The following is a 13,348-nucleotide window of genomic DNA, read 5'->3' as shown; positions in this document are numbered from 1 at the left end:
CTCTTCCAGAGGTCCTGAGTTCAATCCCCAGCAACCACATGGTGGTTCACAATCATCTGTAATGTGATCTTGGTGCCCTCTTCTGGTGTACAGGCATATATCAGGCAGAACACGGTATACATAATAAATAAATGAATTTTTAAAAAAGAAAGAAAGGAAGAAAGAAAAAAACTCCATTTGTTTCTTTCATCCTAAAATATTGCTTATGTTGCTAATTTTAAGTGGCAGGGTCTTTCAATGCTTCGTTCCAGCTCCAAATGCTGCTATCCACTCTACTACCTCAGGCAGCTGTGAGCTTTCACATATGCATTTCTGTCAGCCTACCTCGCTTGCATCCACCCAATTGCAGGCCAGTGCAGCCATGTTTTGTTTCTGGGAAGATGTGATTCACCCACAGCAGCCTGAAGGATAGATAGCAGCATGTGTGGGTGCTGGTGGGGCACATGGACCTGGAGCTTTGCAATGATGTCACCCCCTCATCACTGAACCCCTGACTCTCAGTGGAACCCTCTGTTGTACAAGGATGATGTTAGACCAGCTATGTGGCTCACATTCCACCTTAAGAAAAAAAGGCTAGAAAAATCTTGATATATTTCTCCAGTCAGTTAGTGTCCCACCCCTTCTAAGTCTTTTAGACTACTTCTTACGGTCTTATGGAAATGTTGATTCCCTATGATCAGTATACTAACTAAGCAAGTTGGGACATTTTGAAACTTTTTCAATTTTAGAACTGGGACAAAACAGTTTTACCAGAAAATAATCCCTACAGGAATTGATCGCTTTCAAGGTGCCAGTAAACGAGCTTATGGAGAAATTTGAAATTTTCTGTGAGGTCAGAGGAAACCCTTAACATTATGCCAGAAAATTATCTTTTCAGGGATTGCTTGTTTTGAAGTTGTCAGTGAAATCTGCTTGGGAAATTTTGTTTCCAAATGATGTATTTTGATGGCTTTCAGTGCAAGCTCATGTCCACTGTGGCATGCCTTGTTTTAATATGTTTGAATCATGATTTCCTATCTAGGAGCAGCAGTCACAAACCAAATATGCCTAAGTTGAGTCACCTACCATTTTGTTCTAAAAAGGCAAACAAGTCTGTGGCCACACTACCCTAAATATACATAATCTAGTATGAGAAGAAATGAAGACACAGCTCACCTCTTTGCTATGCCTTAACTGAATTGCTGATTTTATGGAAATGATATGACTCATGGTTTAGCTTGCTTTTGTTTTGTTTCTCTGCAATGGAGTCCACAGCCCATAGGCCTGCTCCCAGGCCTGCCAGACTTCACTTCCAGATCCATAAAGGACTTCCATCATGGGAGATAGGGGTAGAGTGATACATGCATGTGTGCACTTGTCTGTGAAGGCCTGAGGAAAGATACCTGGAGTGACCTGTGATCTACACACATATGTAGAGATCAGAGGACAACCTCAGGTGTCTTTCCTCTGGACTGTCCATCTTCTGTTTTAGAGAGGATCTTTTTCCGGCCAAAAACGTCAACAAGTATTCTAAGCTAATTGGCTAGTGAGCTCCAAGGACCCACTCACGGGCCTATACCTTCCAAAGCCTCATTTTCATGTCAGCACATACTGTCTCTAAGCTGTGTGATGATGGCTGATGGTTCCTTAGCGTTTTTAAAACAGTATCTACCAGAAATAGAGTGTAAATTGCAAAACAGATATTAGAAGGTGGAAGATGGGGAGTTTCAAATGAAATACTGTCCATTGTTAAAAAAATGGACACCTTCAACATTTCCCTTTACCAATTAAGTATTTATCACCTTCACAACCATTTTCTAAGACCACAGCATGTGAGAATAAAAGAAGACAAACTCATATACACTCAACAGAGAAAGAAATAGTCTTCATGAATCTTATGTAGGCCATGAATGTCAGAATGAGGCTCCAAAGTAGTTTTGACCTCAAGTTGTGCCTCTCATTGTCTTTTCCTTCATAAATAATTTATCACTTATCAAAGATGACCAAACCATATAACACTTTTATAATGTTACCTATTATATATGACCATTAAAGTTTTATATTAGTTTCTATACTTCCTAGAATATTAATGTTGAATAGTTTCCTTATTCTTAAAGCATGCAATGGCTCACATTTATTAAGGACTTTAGTCCAGAAAACCTTCCTTCCACTTGGCATAGCATCTTGAACTTCAGCTTGAAATGATTGTTTTATAGATGAATTGAAACCACATTTCTGTGGGGGAAAAATACTTTAAATGGTTGATTGTTCTCATTTTTGTTTTAATCTGAAAATGGTTTCTACAAAGATATAACAAAACCATAAAAGAATTAATGACTTCTTAGAACAAGAAAATTATTTGTTAATAAAAAATGGAAAACATGTTTTGTTCAGGGTTGTCATTATCACACTGGTGCTATTTAAATAATCAAGTGACATTAAAGGAAAGAAGCCTGCTTCAGAGAGCAGTGATTCAATGGGCAGGGTCATGTGCACCTGAACAGATAATAGATCTCCTTGCCCTGGCTGCACCTGCGATAGCTGCTTTTATTCCCATTTCAGTGGAGAGATTTTTAAAATGAAAAATAATATTTTAACAGTTGAAGAAAAATGTAGACACTTTCCATAAGCAGACTGAATCTTCTGTAGTGAGAGGGAATTTGTTGCTGACTATAATTAAAACTGAGTCATTATATAAAGATCAGACTGTTCTTTGCATGAAAACAGGAAGAACTAGACTCTGGAATGTTTTATGTGGACTTTGGCCAGGTAACAACTGTCTTTGTTCATGACCTTTGTGGACAGTTTTATACCTACAGAAAGTAAAGTCTATACCACCGACCACACATTCATGAGTGTTCAAGACCAGTATTTTGCCAAATGAATGATACCATTTGGGTCAGCAGCAAAAACCTGTACTTTGATTTAAGAGAAAAATGCAAAATACTTTACATTACTTGAGAACCTTTAGATTTTATATATATGTATATATATATGTATGTATCAAGAATAAGTAGCAAAAAAATCATTTAATGAAAAATGACATCCATTTCCCACATGGGTATAAATCCTCTTCTCGCAGCTTATCCGGATGCCCTCTTAATGCACAAGCTATCAAAAAAGTCAAGGTCTCTGAGGAACTAATGACCATCAAGCTCAAAGCAACTGGGGGTAAGTCACCATCTCAATCAAGGTCGAGGCACTGGATCCCACTGACCTCTTTAAACAAAAGTATACACTGTATTAAAGCATACTTTTCAGTGGTGAAGAAAAAAGTTTCCTTAGCTTTAAGCCAAAACCATAACCTATCTCTGAAATTATCCTCCATGTCTCCTCTACTATTCAATAAGGCTTTCCTGCAAGAAAAGGTATGAAATGGCACAGAGATAAGTTCAAAGACACACTAATCGTGTCCTTCAGTCTTTTCAATGACAGTTTTTCTCCCAGGAGCATATGTACCTGCATGTACATGTGTGTACATGTGCATGTCTGTGTTCATTCATATGTGTTTCCAGTGTATATTGCCCATAAATTTTCAATAAACACAATTTCTGGCATTGGTATTTTAACCTTTAATTGTTTTCTGTTTAAAGACAGATGTTTTACGGTGACTCTTGGTGCCCTAGTATCTGTATCTATATCTGTGTCTCTACCTAGTCCTTAGTGTCAGTTTCCTGTCAGTATGAGGATGTGTTAATTCTGAGTTCCCTAGGAGGCTCCCATTGTTATTTTGGTCCTTGAATAGTTTTCAAATGTTTCATTCAGCATTGTTTCAAGTTCTCTCAGCCTTACTCCTTTCCCCTCAAAGATCTTCCTAAAGCATTAAACACACCATGGCAAAGCAGTACTGTGCTTCTGAATAATATATGATGTTGTCTTTGGTAGGTGATTAGAGCTGAACCACAACCATTTTCTTTTCATTTTTGCTGCAGGGGAGGGAAGCCCAGGCCTCTTGCTTGTTGAGTGTTCACTCTCCTGCTGTGCTCAAGCTGAGGAACTTTAATTGTTCTCACATTTCTTTTCTGAAAGTCTTTTGCTTATTTTAATGCAAATATTGGATTTTAAATGGGAGATGTCTGGAAAGAAAAGCTCTCTTGAGCCGCCTATTACTTCCTACTTAGGAAGTACTTCAACTGGATTACCTACAACATCCTGTAGGTGCTTCTCCATTCCCAGGCTGCCCACTGCTAAGACCTTCAGAAAGTCAAAGGTTAAGCCCCTAGATGTTAGGGACAGACCAGCTACCTCCACTGTTTCTAGCACCCAGACGCTAAGCAGCTGAGCTTTGCCTAGAACTCTGGCTGTTTCTTAGAAGTATCTCATTCCTCCAGTATGTCTCCATCAGTGAAATTAGGACACTTTAATGTGTTTTTATCTATATATCACCTTAGCCCTATGTGTATGTGTTTTATATATATGGGGTAAAGTGCACAAACCTCACCGAATAAATATATAATAGAGTATTTGTATATTTTCTTTGATCTATAGCAATACCAAGCTAGTCTGACATTCTACCAACAATGAACTTACAAGAGCACCATTGGCATGCATTTCATTATGTTCCCAAAAACACATTAGTCATCTGTGAGTAGAGGTGACATTACAAATCCTGCCCCCTCTCCCACAACTTCTAAGCCGCCAGTGGTTTCTAAACCACAGATAGTATTAGCCATATATGTACAGACCTGTGCTGCAGTTTAATTTATAAATTAGTCACAGTAATAGATTATCAACAAATAATGAAATAGAACAATTATAGCAACTTACTATAAATCCAAGTTTTAGGAGCTATTTCTGGAAATTTCTCTTGAATATATTCCATCTAAAGTTGAACATGAGGAAGGCACATCATAGATAACAGAGGCCTTGAGTAAGATTATAAGACATTGCTCTGGTGCAGAGAAACATGATTGAATTCCAGCTCAGATATTTAGTTTCCCATCTGTAGAGTGAAAGAAGGAGTGATTGTCTCATGAGGCATATGAATTACTGCTTGATAGTTCAAAGTGAAATTCAAGATATGAGTCCCCCTGTCAGCCTCACTTTATGGGAATGAGGTCCACTGGAGGAAAGGAGGTTGTTCTGTCTCTGTTTGGAGAGGTTCAATATCTCACTGGAAGTCACTAAGTAATACTTACTAAAAAAAGTACAAAGATACAGACCAAATTTAACAATGCTGCTAAAATACCTCCCACATCTCAGAATTGATAATATATTAGCCCCTTCATTTATTAATTTGATGAGAATTATAGAGAGCCAGATTAATAGCAGGCCCTGTCAGAATAGTTGATTTATTTATCATTTGTATATGTATATGCCTCCCTCCTCTTTCCTCCCTTGAAACCCTTCACATACCCTCCTTACTCTCTTTCAAATCTATGGAAGTTTATGAGTCAGTTCTCCCCTCTTGTTAATTCTACTGTCCTGCATACTCCAAGTAAGTTGTCTCAGCCCATCAACCCTCCATAGGAATATTGCTATTCTGGGTGCTGTGGCATCTTATTTTTTATGTGGACTCTAGGAGTCAAACTCAGGTTGTCTGGCTTCCTCAACAAGCACTTAATACTTACTGAGTCATGTTTCTCACCCAATCACCTTTTTAAAGCTCTCTTCCCATGGTCATACTTCCCCACCAATAAGCTGAAGGAACCATTGTTATTGGGAGTCTTCCCATCACACACCATTGACTAAGTAGCTGTGCCCTTGTTGGCTTTCCAATGTGATTTTAAATGACTTGAAATCCTGAGGTTAAAAGAACTGAGATTTGGGTGGGCTCACAACTTTGGAGGTCCCAGGCATGACCACTGATGAGGCAGCATATCATGGTAACAAAATGTGCTAGAGCAAAGCCACTCGCTTTATAACCATGAAGCCAGGAAAGATATGGCTAGTATTTTGTAACCCCTTTAAAGCCTCCAAATACCTAAAGTCCTCCTAAAGGGTCTCACCTCCTAACATCTACACAACCTCCCCAGAGCATTAACCTAGAGACTATGCCTTAACTCATGGGCCCTTGGACTTCAGACAAGAACCAAACTATAGCAGCCATCTTCATTAACAGTGAATATCAGGGAAACATAACCTTAACTGAATCCCATTACCAATTTCTCACTTAGAAGTACTTCTCAAAAGCATTCCAGAACATAGCCAAAATTGAACGTTTAATTATCCTACTGCAAATGTCTGGTCCCTATTCCTTCCTATGGTGAAGGTGTCCCATTATAACTATACCACCTGTTATAGCAAAATTCACCATAGCTTCTTCCTTCTCATTTATTCCAATGTGTCATACGTCTAGCAAATTCTGCCTGCACATTACATTTTGAATCCATCTCTTTCCCTTACTTCTTATCACATGGTCATGTATTGCGGACTAACACCTAATCAGGACTCCAGGAATAATCATTCTGCATCTTCTAGCTTCTGCTCTGTCTCACCATCTGTTGCTTCTCCACAAAAACCCAGATGTATTTTTTAAGGTCAGCCAGATTGTTGAAGATGCAGCTCAGCAGGGTAGCACTTGTGCTGAGTGTACAGGGCCGTACATTTGATGTCTAACACTTTGTGAAAAGAGAGAGGAAGGGAGGGAGCAAGACAGGGAGGGAGGGAGGGAAGGAGGAAGGGAGGGAGGGAGGGAGGCTGGAAGGCTAACGGAGAATACGGATAGAGGGAGAGACATCTCAGCAACTTTCTTCCTTAAAATCATTCTGTGGATCCTACTTCAGATCCCATGAGGTCCCATGACCCATTCCTGTAGTGTACCTGCTTACATGGCTGGGTACACCCACTTCTCTACCTGCATCCTCGTGCTTTCTGTTCTCTCACTGGGACGCTCATCTTGTTCATATCAATTGCCCATGTCTCAATTATGTGCCTTCTCAGTTTTGAAGTCACAGTGAGAATATTCTCCAGTGAGGGGCCTTACAATACTCAGCTTCTGCAAAATACTTCAAAACTCTTCATACTTTTTGCCTGTGTCACCTTACCATTATTTGAAAACATACTTGAAGTAAGATTATAGAAAGGAAAAACGCTGTGTCAGAAAAACGTAGCAAGGGGACTTTTCACTTGCTCAATCGCAGAACTGCCAAGTGCTGACAGTACTCAAATGCATATCTCTGAGAATTCCTTCTTCCCTAGCCACCATCTGTTATCTCCTGAGAGAAAACTGATCTCCCTACAGATGTGTGATGCTTAGAAACTCAGCAGAGTTCCCTAGGTATCATGGTCCTCTTCCCAGGGGGCATCACAGTTACATTAGTATGGGCCTTTGTGCCTGTCCACTCTCCACTGTGCAGCTGTGTCAAACTGTTGCTTCCTATTCAGACTTATCTAGAAATATCTTGGTTGTCTTCTTTTCTATTGAGTGTCAGAATCCAGTGTGAAATCAGTCTATCAGTCTGTTGCACGTTTTCTTTTTTTCTCCCTGGCATGCGCACGCATGCGCATGCGCACACACACACACAGTTAAAAATAAATATCTTTTACAAGAGTCATCCACATCATTATTGGCAGTGGGGAAGTGTCTGGCTTGTTTCAGCATCAGGCTTTTGTGAAGTCCAGCTGTGCACATATTGTGAGTGCATGCCATGTGCACCTTCCTGTCTTAGGCATGCACTTGGGAATGAAATTGCTGGGTCACAGAGAACGTGAATGAACCTTTACCTTCAGTAGATACCTTACTGCGTCTTCAGTTGGTATAAAGAATGTTTGATATAGGTAATTTGTACAGAACAGAAATCTACTAGGCTCCTGGTTTGGGAGGATGGGAAGACCAAGAACATGTCACCAGCATCTGTTGGGTATCTGGTAAGGGAGAGCCCTGCTCTGGTGCCTGACAGCATAGTGGAGGGTATCATATGGAATAAATGTGCTTGTTCCATTCTCTCTTCATAAAGAGTTACTGATGTCACCACAGGGACCCTACTCATGACTCCACCTAATCCCAATCACTCCTTAAGGATCATGCTCCAGCCATTAAATATGACATCAGAAATTAAGTTTTGATAGCATAAGCTTTTAGGGGACATGCCTGAGCCATCACAACAGGTTATGGACTATTCGCTCAGAAATTCACTACAGTAGCTTAGTCCTGGTAAAATAATTGAAAATGCTCCTATAAAATTCTCTTGAACTAGTATGCATCAGGTTGCACTCATTCCTCTCTGTTGTCAGTATAGTATAGACCCATTTCTCCAGACTGGGGAGATCAACTGCAGACCAGGCTATGGCACTCTTCTACCTTTCCCAGACTTTCACATGTGTCAAATGTATTCCCACTCACTGTACAATGGTGGAAACTAACACCTGTTCACTGGACACTATTTCAAGGTCTACATTTGATTTAAATTATTCTCACACATAGATGCTATGCATTTTTCACAGAAATTAAAGTCCAAAGATTAGTAACTGACCAAATGCAAGAGCAACACTCAAACAGTATTCTTTCTCCTAAATTACATGTACTGCCTTGACAAGAGCATGCATAGAAATCTATTCTGTGTTTCTGGTCTCCACATCATCTGCTGGGCACCGCAGTTCTCCCTCTAGGCATGGCTCCTAAGGGTCACCTCAACTAAACAGATATTTAATTGCTGGGCATTCCTTGTGACCTCACTGTCCTTGCAGTGTCTGTATAAGACATTGCATGAATTTGAACACTGTTAGTTCATTTAATTTTTGCCAAGTTATTTTCATTTTAGAGTACAATGGGACATGCTGTAAGGTCTGTAATGAGGGTTCACTGGGTCTTGTGGGGCACAGTGGAGCCACCTGAAAGCTGGTACTTTTCCACTCTATTTTCTTAGCATTAAATTCCAAAACTACTTTCTTTTTTTCAGAATCCTAATATAGTCTGGGTTAAAAAATCTAAACTAAGGTCTCATATTTAAACATAAATTAACCTGCCGATGCATTTGTCTTCTGTTTTCAATGTGATCTGTTGACTCTTCACAGGTATTGAGGGTGATGAAGAAATTAGGCATCTGGATGAAGAAATAAAGGAACTGAATGAATCCAACCTTAAAATTGAAGCAGATATGATGAAACTTCAGACCCAGGTTAAAAACCACTAATTAGTCATTTCTAAAGTGATTATGATCTCTAGTGGGTTCAAAACATTGACCTTCCCGATTCTTGCATCTGAAGCATTGCTAACACCATAGAAAACTGTGTTCCTCTGTCAGGCACTTATTGTAAATCTTGAATGAGTGGCTCATGCCTGTGGCTATTGACTTAGCAGCAGCAGCAGCAGCAAGAGCTACTCCTTTACCTGGCTTAGAATCCCCATTCATGAGCAAATAAAGCAGATGGCTCTACAGACTCCAGTAGAGTATGCAGTGCTTTGTAGAGAACTGTGTAAAAAAGATAGAGTCCTTAGTTTTAGTAAAAATGCAAATGTGACATTAAACTTTTAAAATATAATTCTTCTAGAACAGTGATGTTTATGCTAAAAGCAGATCTTATACAATATTTTATATAAAAACTCCAAGGAATCTCTAAATCTAGACCACTGGGAAATAAAAGTTCATTCAATCTAGGATTTTTAAGATGCTAACACAAATTCTGTTATTGTGGAAGTAGCTTGGTGGTAGACTGTTTGCCTATCCATTGCAAGACTCTGGGTTCAATCCGCAGTATCTCAAAAAGCAAAACAATAACCGATTGCAAGAAGTTAAAAGTGGGAAAAGGAAACCAAGCAGAGAGCACAGGGTCTTTCATGCTGCTTCTCCCATTTGCCCTCCTTCCTTACTCCTAAAGTGAAGGCTTCTTCCCATTGCTCTCTGCAGTCCTCACCTAAGCAGTTTAGCTCCTCTGATTAGTTTCTTCATCTCATCTTCTGAATGCCACAGAAATCCTCAGGAAGAGCTTGATGTTTCCATTTGGAAAGCATGAGGCTCCCCTTAAAACCATTAGTGAGGAACACACAGCCTCTTCTTCATGGATCTTGATCTCAGTGGGGAAGCCAAACAGTATATTGTGTGTGTGTGTGTGTGTGTGTGTGTGTGTGTGTGTGTGTGTGTGTGTGTGTAATCTGATGCCATAAGAAAGGGGGATTTAATATTAAGTAGGATGACTGGGCCTCAAGAAAAATGAAATGTGTCAGCAATGGTGTAGACGTGAAGGAGATAGCCAACTGTGATGAGGAAGACTGTTTTGGACAGACTAGAGCAAACCCATAATCATAAGAAATGTAGAGATTTAAGCAATAGAGAAATATGTCTGGAGGTAATACAGCTGAATGGGGCAAATTACAAAAGGGTATCAGAGATGACACAGGGCTGTTCATGTAGAGTAACCTAGTTGAGGTTGATGGCCTTGGCATTTACTTTGATGAAAAGAGGAGCCTCTGAAGAGTTTGGGCTTTAAGAGTAATTCAGTCATCCTTGATGTAAGTTCTAACATGACCTGGAAAAGTCTAAATTTGGTGGTGTATCAATGAGGACCAACGAGAGACTGTGCAGAGCAAAGGTGACACAAGGTCACCTGTGAGAAGTGATAGCATCACACCAAATGGCTGGGTCTAGATGGCCAAAACATAGGTGGATAGGAGCCTCATCCTGCATATTTTACGAGAAGTTCTTAGTGAACTTGAAGTGCAAGGACAAGAACCTTGAATCTGGGCAACATTCAGGTTGTCAATCACTGTAAAAAAGAGACCTGGTACTGGAGCAAGAACTGGGAAAATAGCAGATTTAATCTGGGGCATATTGACTTTAAACCATGTACAGAAGTTATACCTTCAATTCATGGAAAAGTCTGTGTCAAAAGTACAAATCTGAAGGTGTGAATCCAACACTTACAGCACAAAGGCTGGGCTGAAGTTTGGGATGGAAGCATCCCCTGGCATCTATATCTAGCCTCAGGTTTCCCCCAGACACTTTTTATAAGCCTCTATCTCTGCTTCTCATGTCACTGCTTCTGGTCTAGATAACATCTATGGAGAGCAACTTGAAGACCATAGAGGAGGAGAACAAGCTTATAGAGCAGAGCAACGAGAGTCTACTGAAGGAGCTGGCAGGGCTTAGCCAGGCTCTCATCTCCAGTCTTGCTGACATCCAGCTTCCACAGATGGTAAGACCAAGAGCAAGGCTCTGCTGCCCCATCATCTACCTCATTGTCTTTGTGGCTGTGTCAGCAGTCACCTACCCCCGATTCGTTCTCATACTCAATGATTTCGCCATCTGAAAACATGTTAGATACTCATATTCAGATGATTTAAGGCCAGTGACATTCCAAAAGGCCAGGACTCTTTAAGGATGAAGGTTTACTTGAAGCTATTTTATAAAGTTGTATGAAAGCTGGATGCCAGAGCTCACTCACTGAAAATATGTTTCCAAACAGATGATTCTCTACATCCCTCAGCACTATCTACTCAACTCAGGAACTATAACATTCCCAATAAGCTCATTGTAATATTCAACTTTTCAGGAAACATAGAATGCATCCTTATCTCCTATCCTTTATGCCGTATCCCTTAGTCCTTATTCATAAGTATGCAACTATTTAGAATGCACAAAATGTTTATTCTACATTTTTGCAAATATAAATCAATCTTTGGAGATGGAGGTACATTTGCAGGAAACTATTTTGCTGATGCTGTTAATTTCCTCAGAGCCTATATACTTACACCAAAATTACTAGTTAGCACATAAGAGGGCTTAAAGCAACAGAAAAGTAATAAAAATATAGTTGAGTTTTATTTAAAATACTAAAATTCTCAATTTATCCAACTTGCTAACACAAAGTCTTTACCTCACTCAATCCTAAATGGTTTTGACATGTCTCCCCCACCAAAAAAAAATAATAACTTTAGTTTATGATTATTGGGTATTATCATCTTTCTTTTTCCTATTTTTCTTCTTCAAATGTATGTTTCTTAGGATTTTCTTCTTTGTCAGTGCCACAGCAATTACTGACACAGATAATTGTACCTAACTATCATCCAAGAGCCATGCAAGGCGCTGTAGCAGTGACTGTGGGCTGATCACACAAAAGCTCCCTAGTCCCCGAACACTTAGATTCCCAACCACAGCGGAGAAAGGCATGACTCACCTTCCATCACTGGTCAAGAGTCATAGCTGGCCTGCGTCAGGAGGCTGTGGGACAATAAACTTCCTAATGTAGTCTTTATGCACTCTGCCACCAGATTCTTTGTCCACTTGCATGTTATTATAAGAAACACATGCACAGCAGAGACAGAAACTGAAAGGGAACAATCGCAACTAGCTAGTGCGCATACTCCAGACCTGACCTGTGCTGGACACACAAAATCATCTGCGGATCTAAAAGCTGACTTTCTAAATGGTACTAATAGTAGTCATTTTCCGTACGCCATAGCTATTTACTCATTTTTAAGTCCTTCTTTCCAAGTACCTTTTGCAGTAAATAAGTAATTTGCCATGGGTTTTCAAAAAGGTGGGAATGTGGAGGCACCCTACATGGCAGAGGAGTATTCCCTTTTGTCATGCATTCCCTCCCTCTTGTGCATTCTGTTTACACGCAGCTAGTATGTACCCATTATAAAACATACTACAGGGCTGGAGAGATAGCTCAGCAATTAAGAGCACTGGTTGCCCTTCCAAGGGACCCAGGTTCAATTTCCAAAACCCATGAGGCAACTCAGGGCTGTTATTCCAATTCCAATATATCTGACACCCTCTTCTGGCCTCCACAATCACAAAGTACATATGTAATGCACAGATAAACATATATAAAGCATCTTTATACATTGTGTCTGTCTGTCTACCTGTCTGCCTATCTGTCCCAGCATCATAGGACTCCCCTTTAATCCTAGCATTTGGGAGACAGAAGCAGGTAGATCTTTGGACATTGAAGACCAGACTCATCTACATAAAGAGTTTCCGGCCAGCCAAGATTAAAAATTGAGACTCTGTCTCAAAATATCAAAACAAATTAATTAATTAATTAATTAAACCATTACATTAGGCAGAGAAGATGCCAAAATACGCCCAAGGGTAAAGTTAAAAAAGTCTGGCCCTTCTAACACTGATACTCTCCCTAAAGAAACAGAGAAGGCAAAATGAACTGAGCTGCCATAGTAGAAAAATCTCTATCACAACTATTAGTGAACTACTGGCTTAAATTTATAATCCCTGCCATTCCAGCCAAGGACTGTTAAAGAACCACTTGGCAAAAGCAAATCTTCATCCTCTGAGCATTCTTGCCCCAGACAGCTTGTTTTGTACTGAGCAAGTGCAAATGAAGCCCAGACTCTTCTCAAGACAAGACATGCAGTTTAGAGACCTCTAGCTCAGCAGCTGGATTCATTTGTTAATGGCTCCAGATTGATCCCCAATACTATACAATCACATTCCACTAATGCCGTGAATTAAGAGTGAACAGATAA

At 39.9% G+C, this 13,348-nt stretch overlaps 1 protein-coding gene across 2 annotated transcripts in view; it reads left to right on the top strand.

The window, feature by feature from the left end:
* St18 (ST18 C2H2C-type zinc finger transcription factor) overlaps positions 1–13,348 on the top strand; it is a 125,776-nt gene that overhangs the window by 109,811 nt on the left and 2,617 nt on the right. For both annotated transcript variants that reach the window (XM_087660513.1, NM_153310.2), the window contains 3 exon segments: positions 3,062–3,150; positions 8,935–9,038; positions 10,909–11,052. In XM_087660513.1, the coding sequence (XP_087516639.1) occupies positions 3,062–3,150; positions 8,935–9,038; positions 10,909–11,052 (337 nt within the window).

Source organism: Rattus norvegicus, chromosome 5 (assembly GCF_021556685.1).
Source record: "Rattus norvegicus strain SHRSP/BbbUtx chromosome 5, alternate assembly SHRSP_T2T, whole genome shotgun sequence".
NCBI classification, from domain to species: Eukaryota; Metazoa; Chordata; class Mammalia; order Rodentia; family Muridae; genus Rattus; species Rattus norvegicus.
Note: the sequence above shows the minus strand (reverse complement) of the source record. Positions and strands in the feature narration are given on the sequence as shown.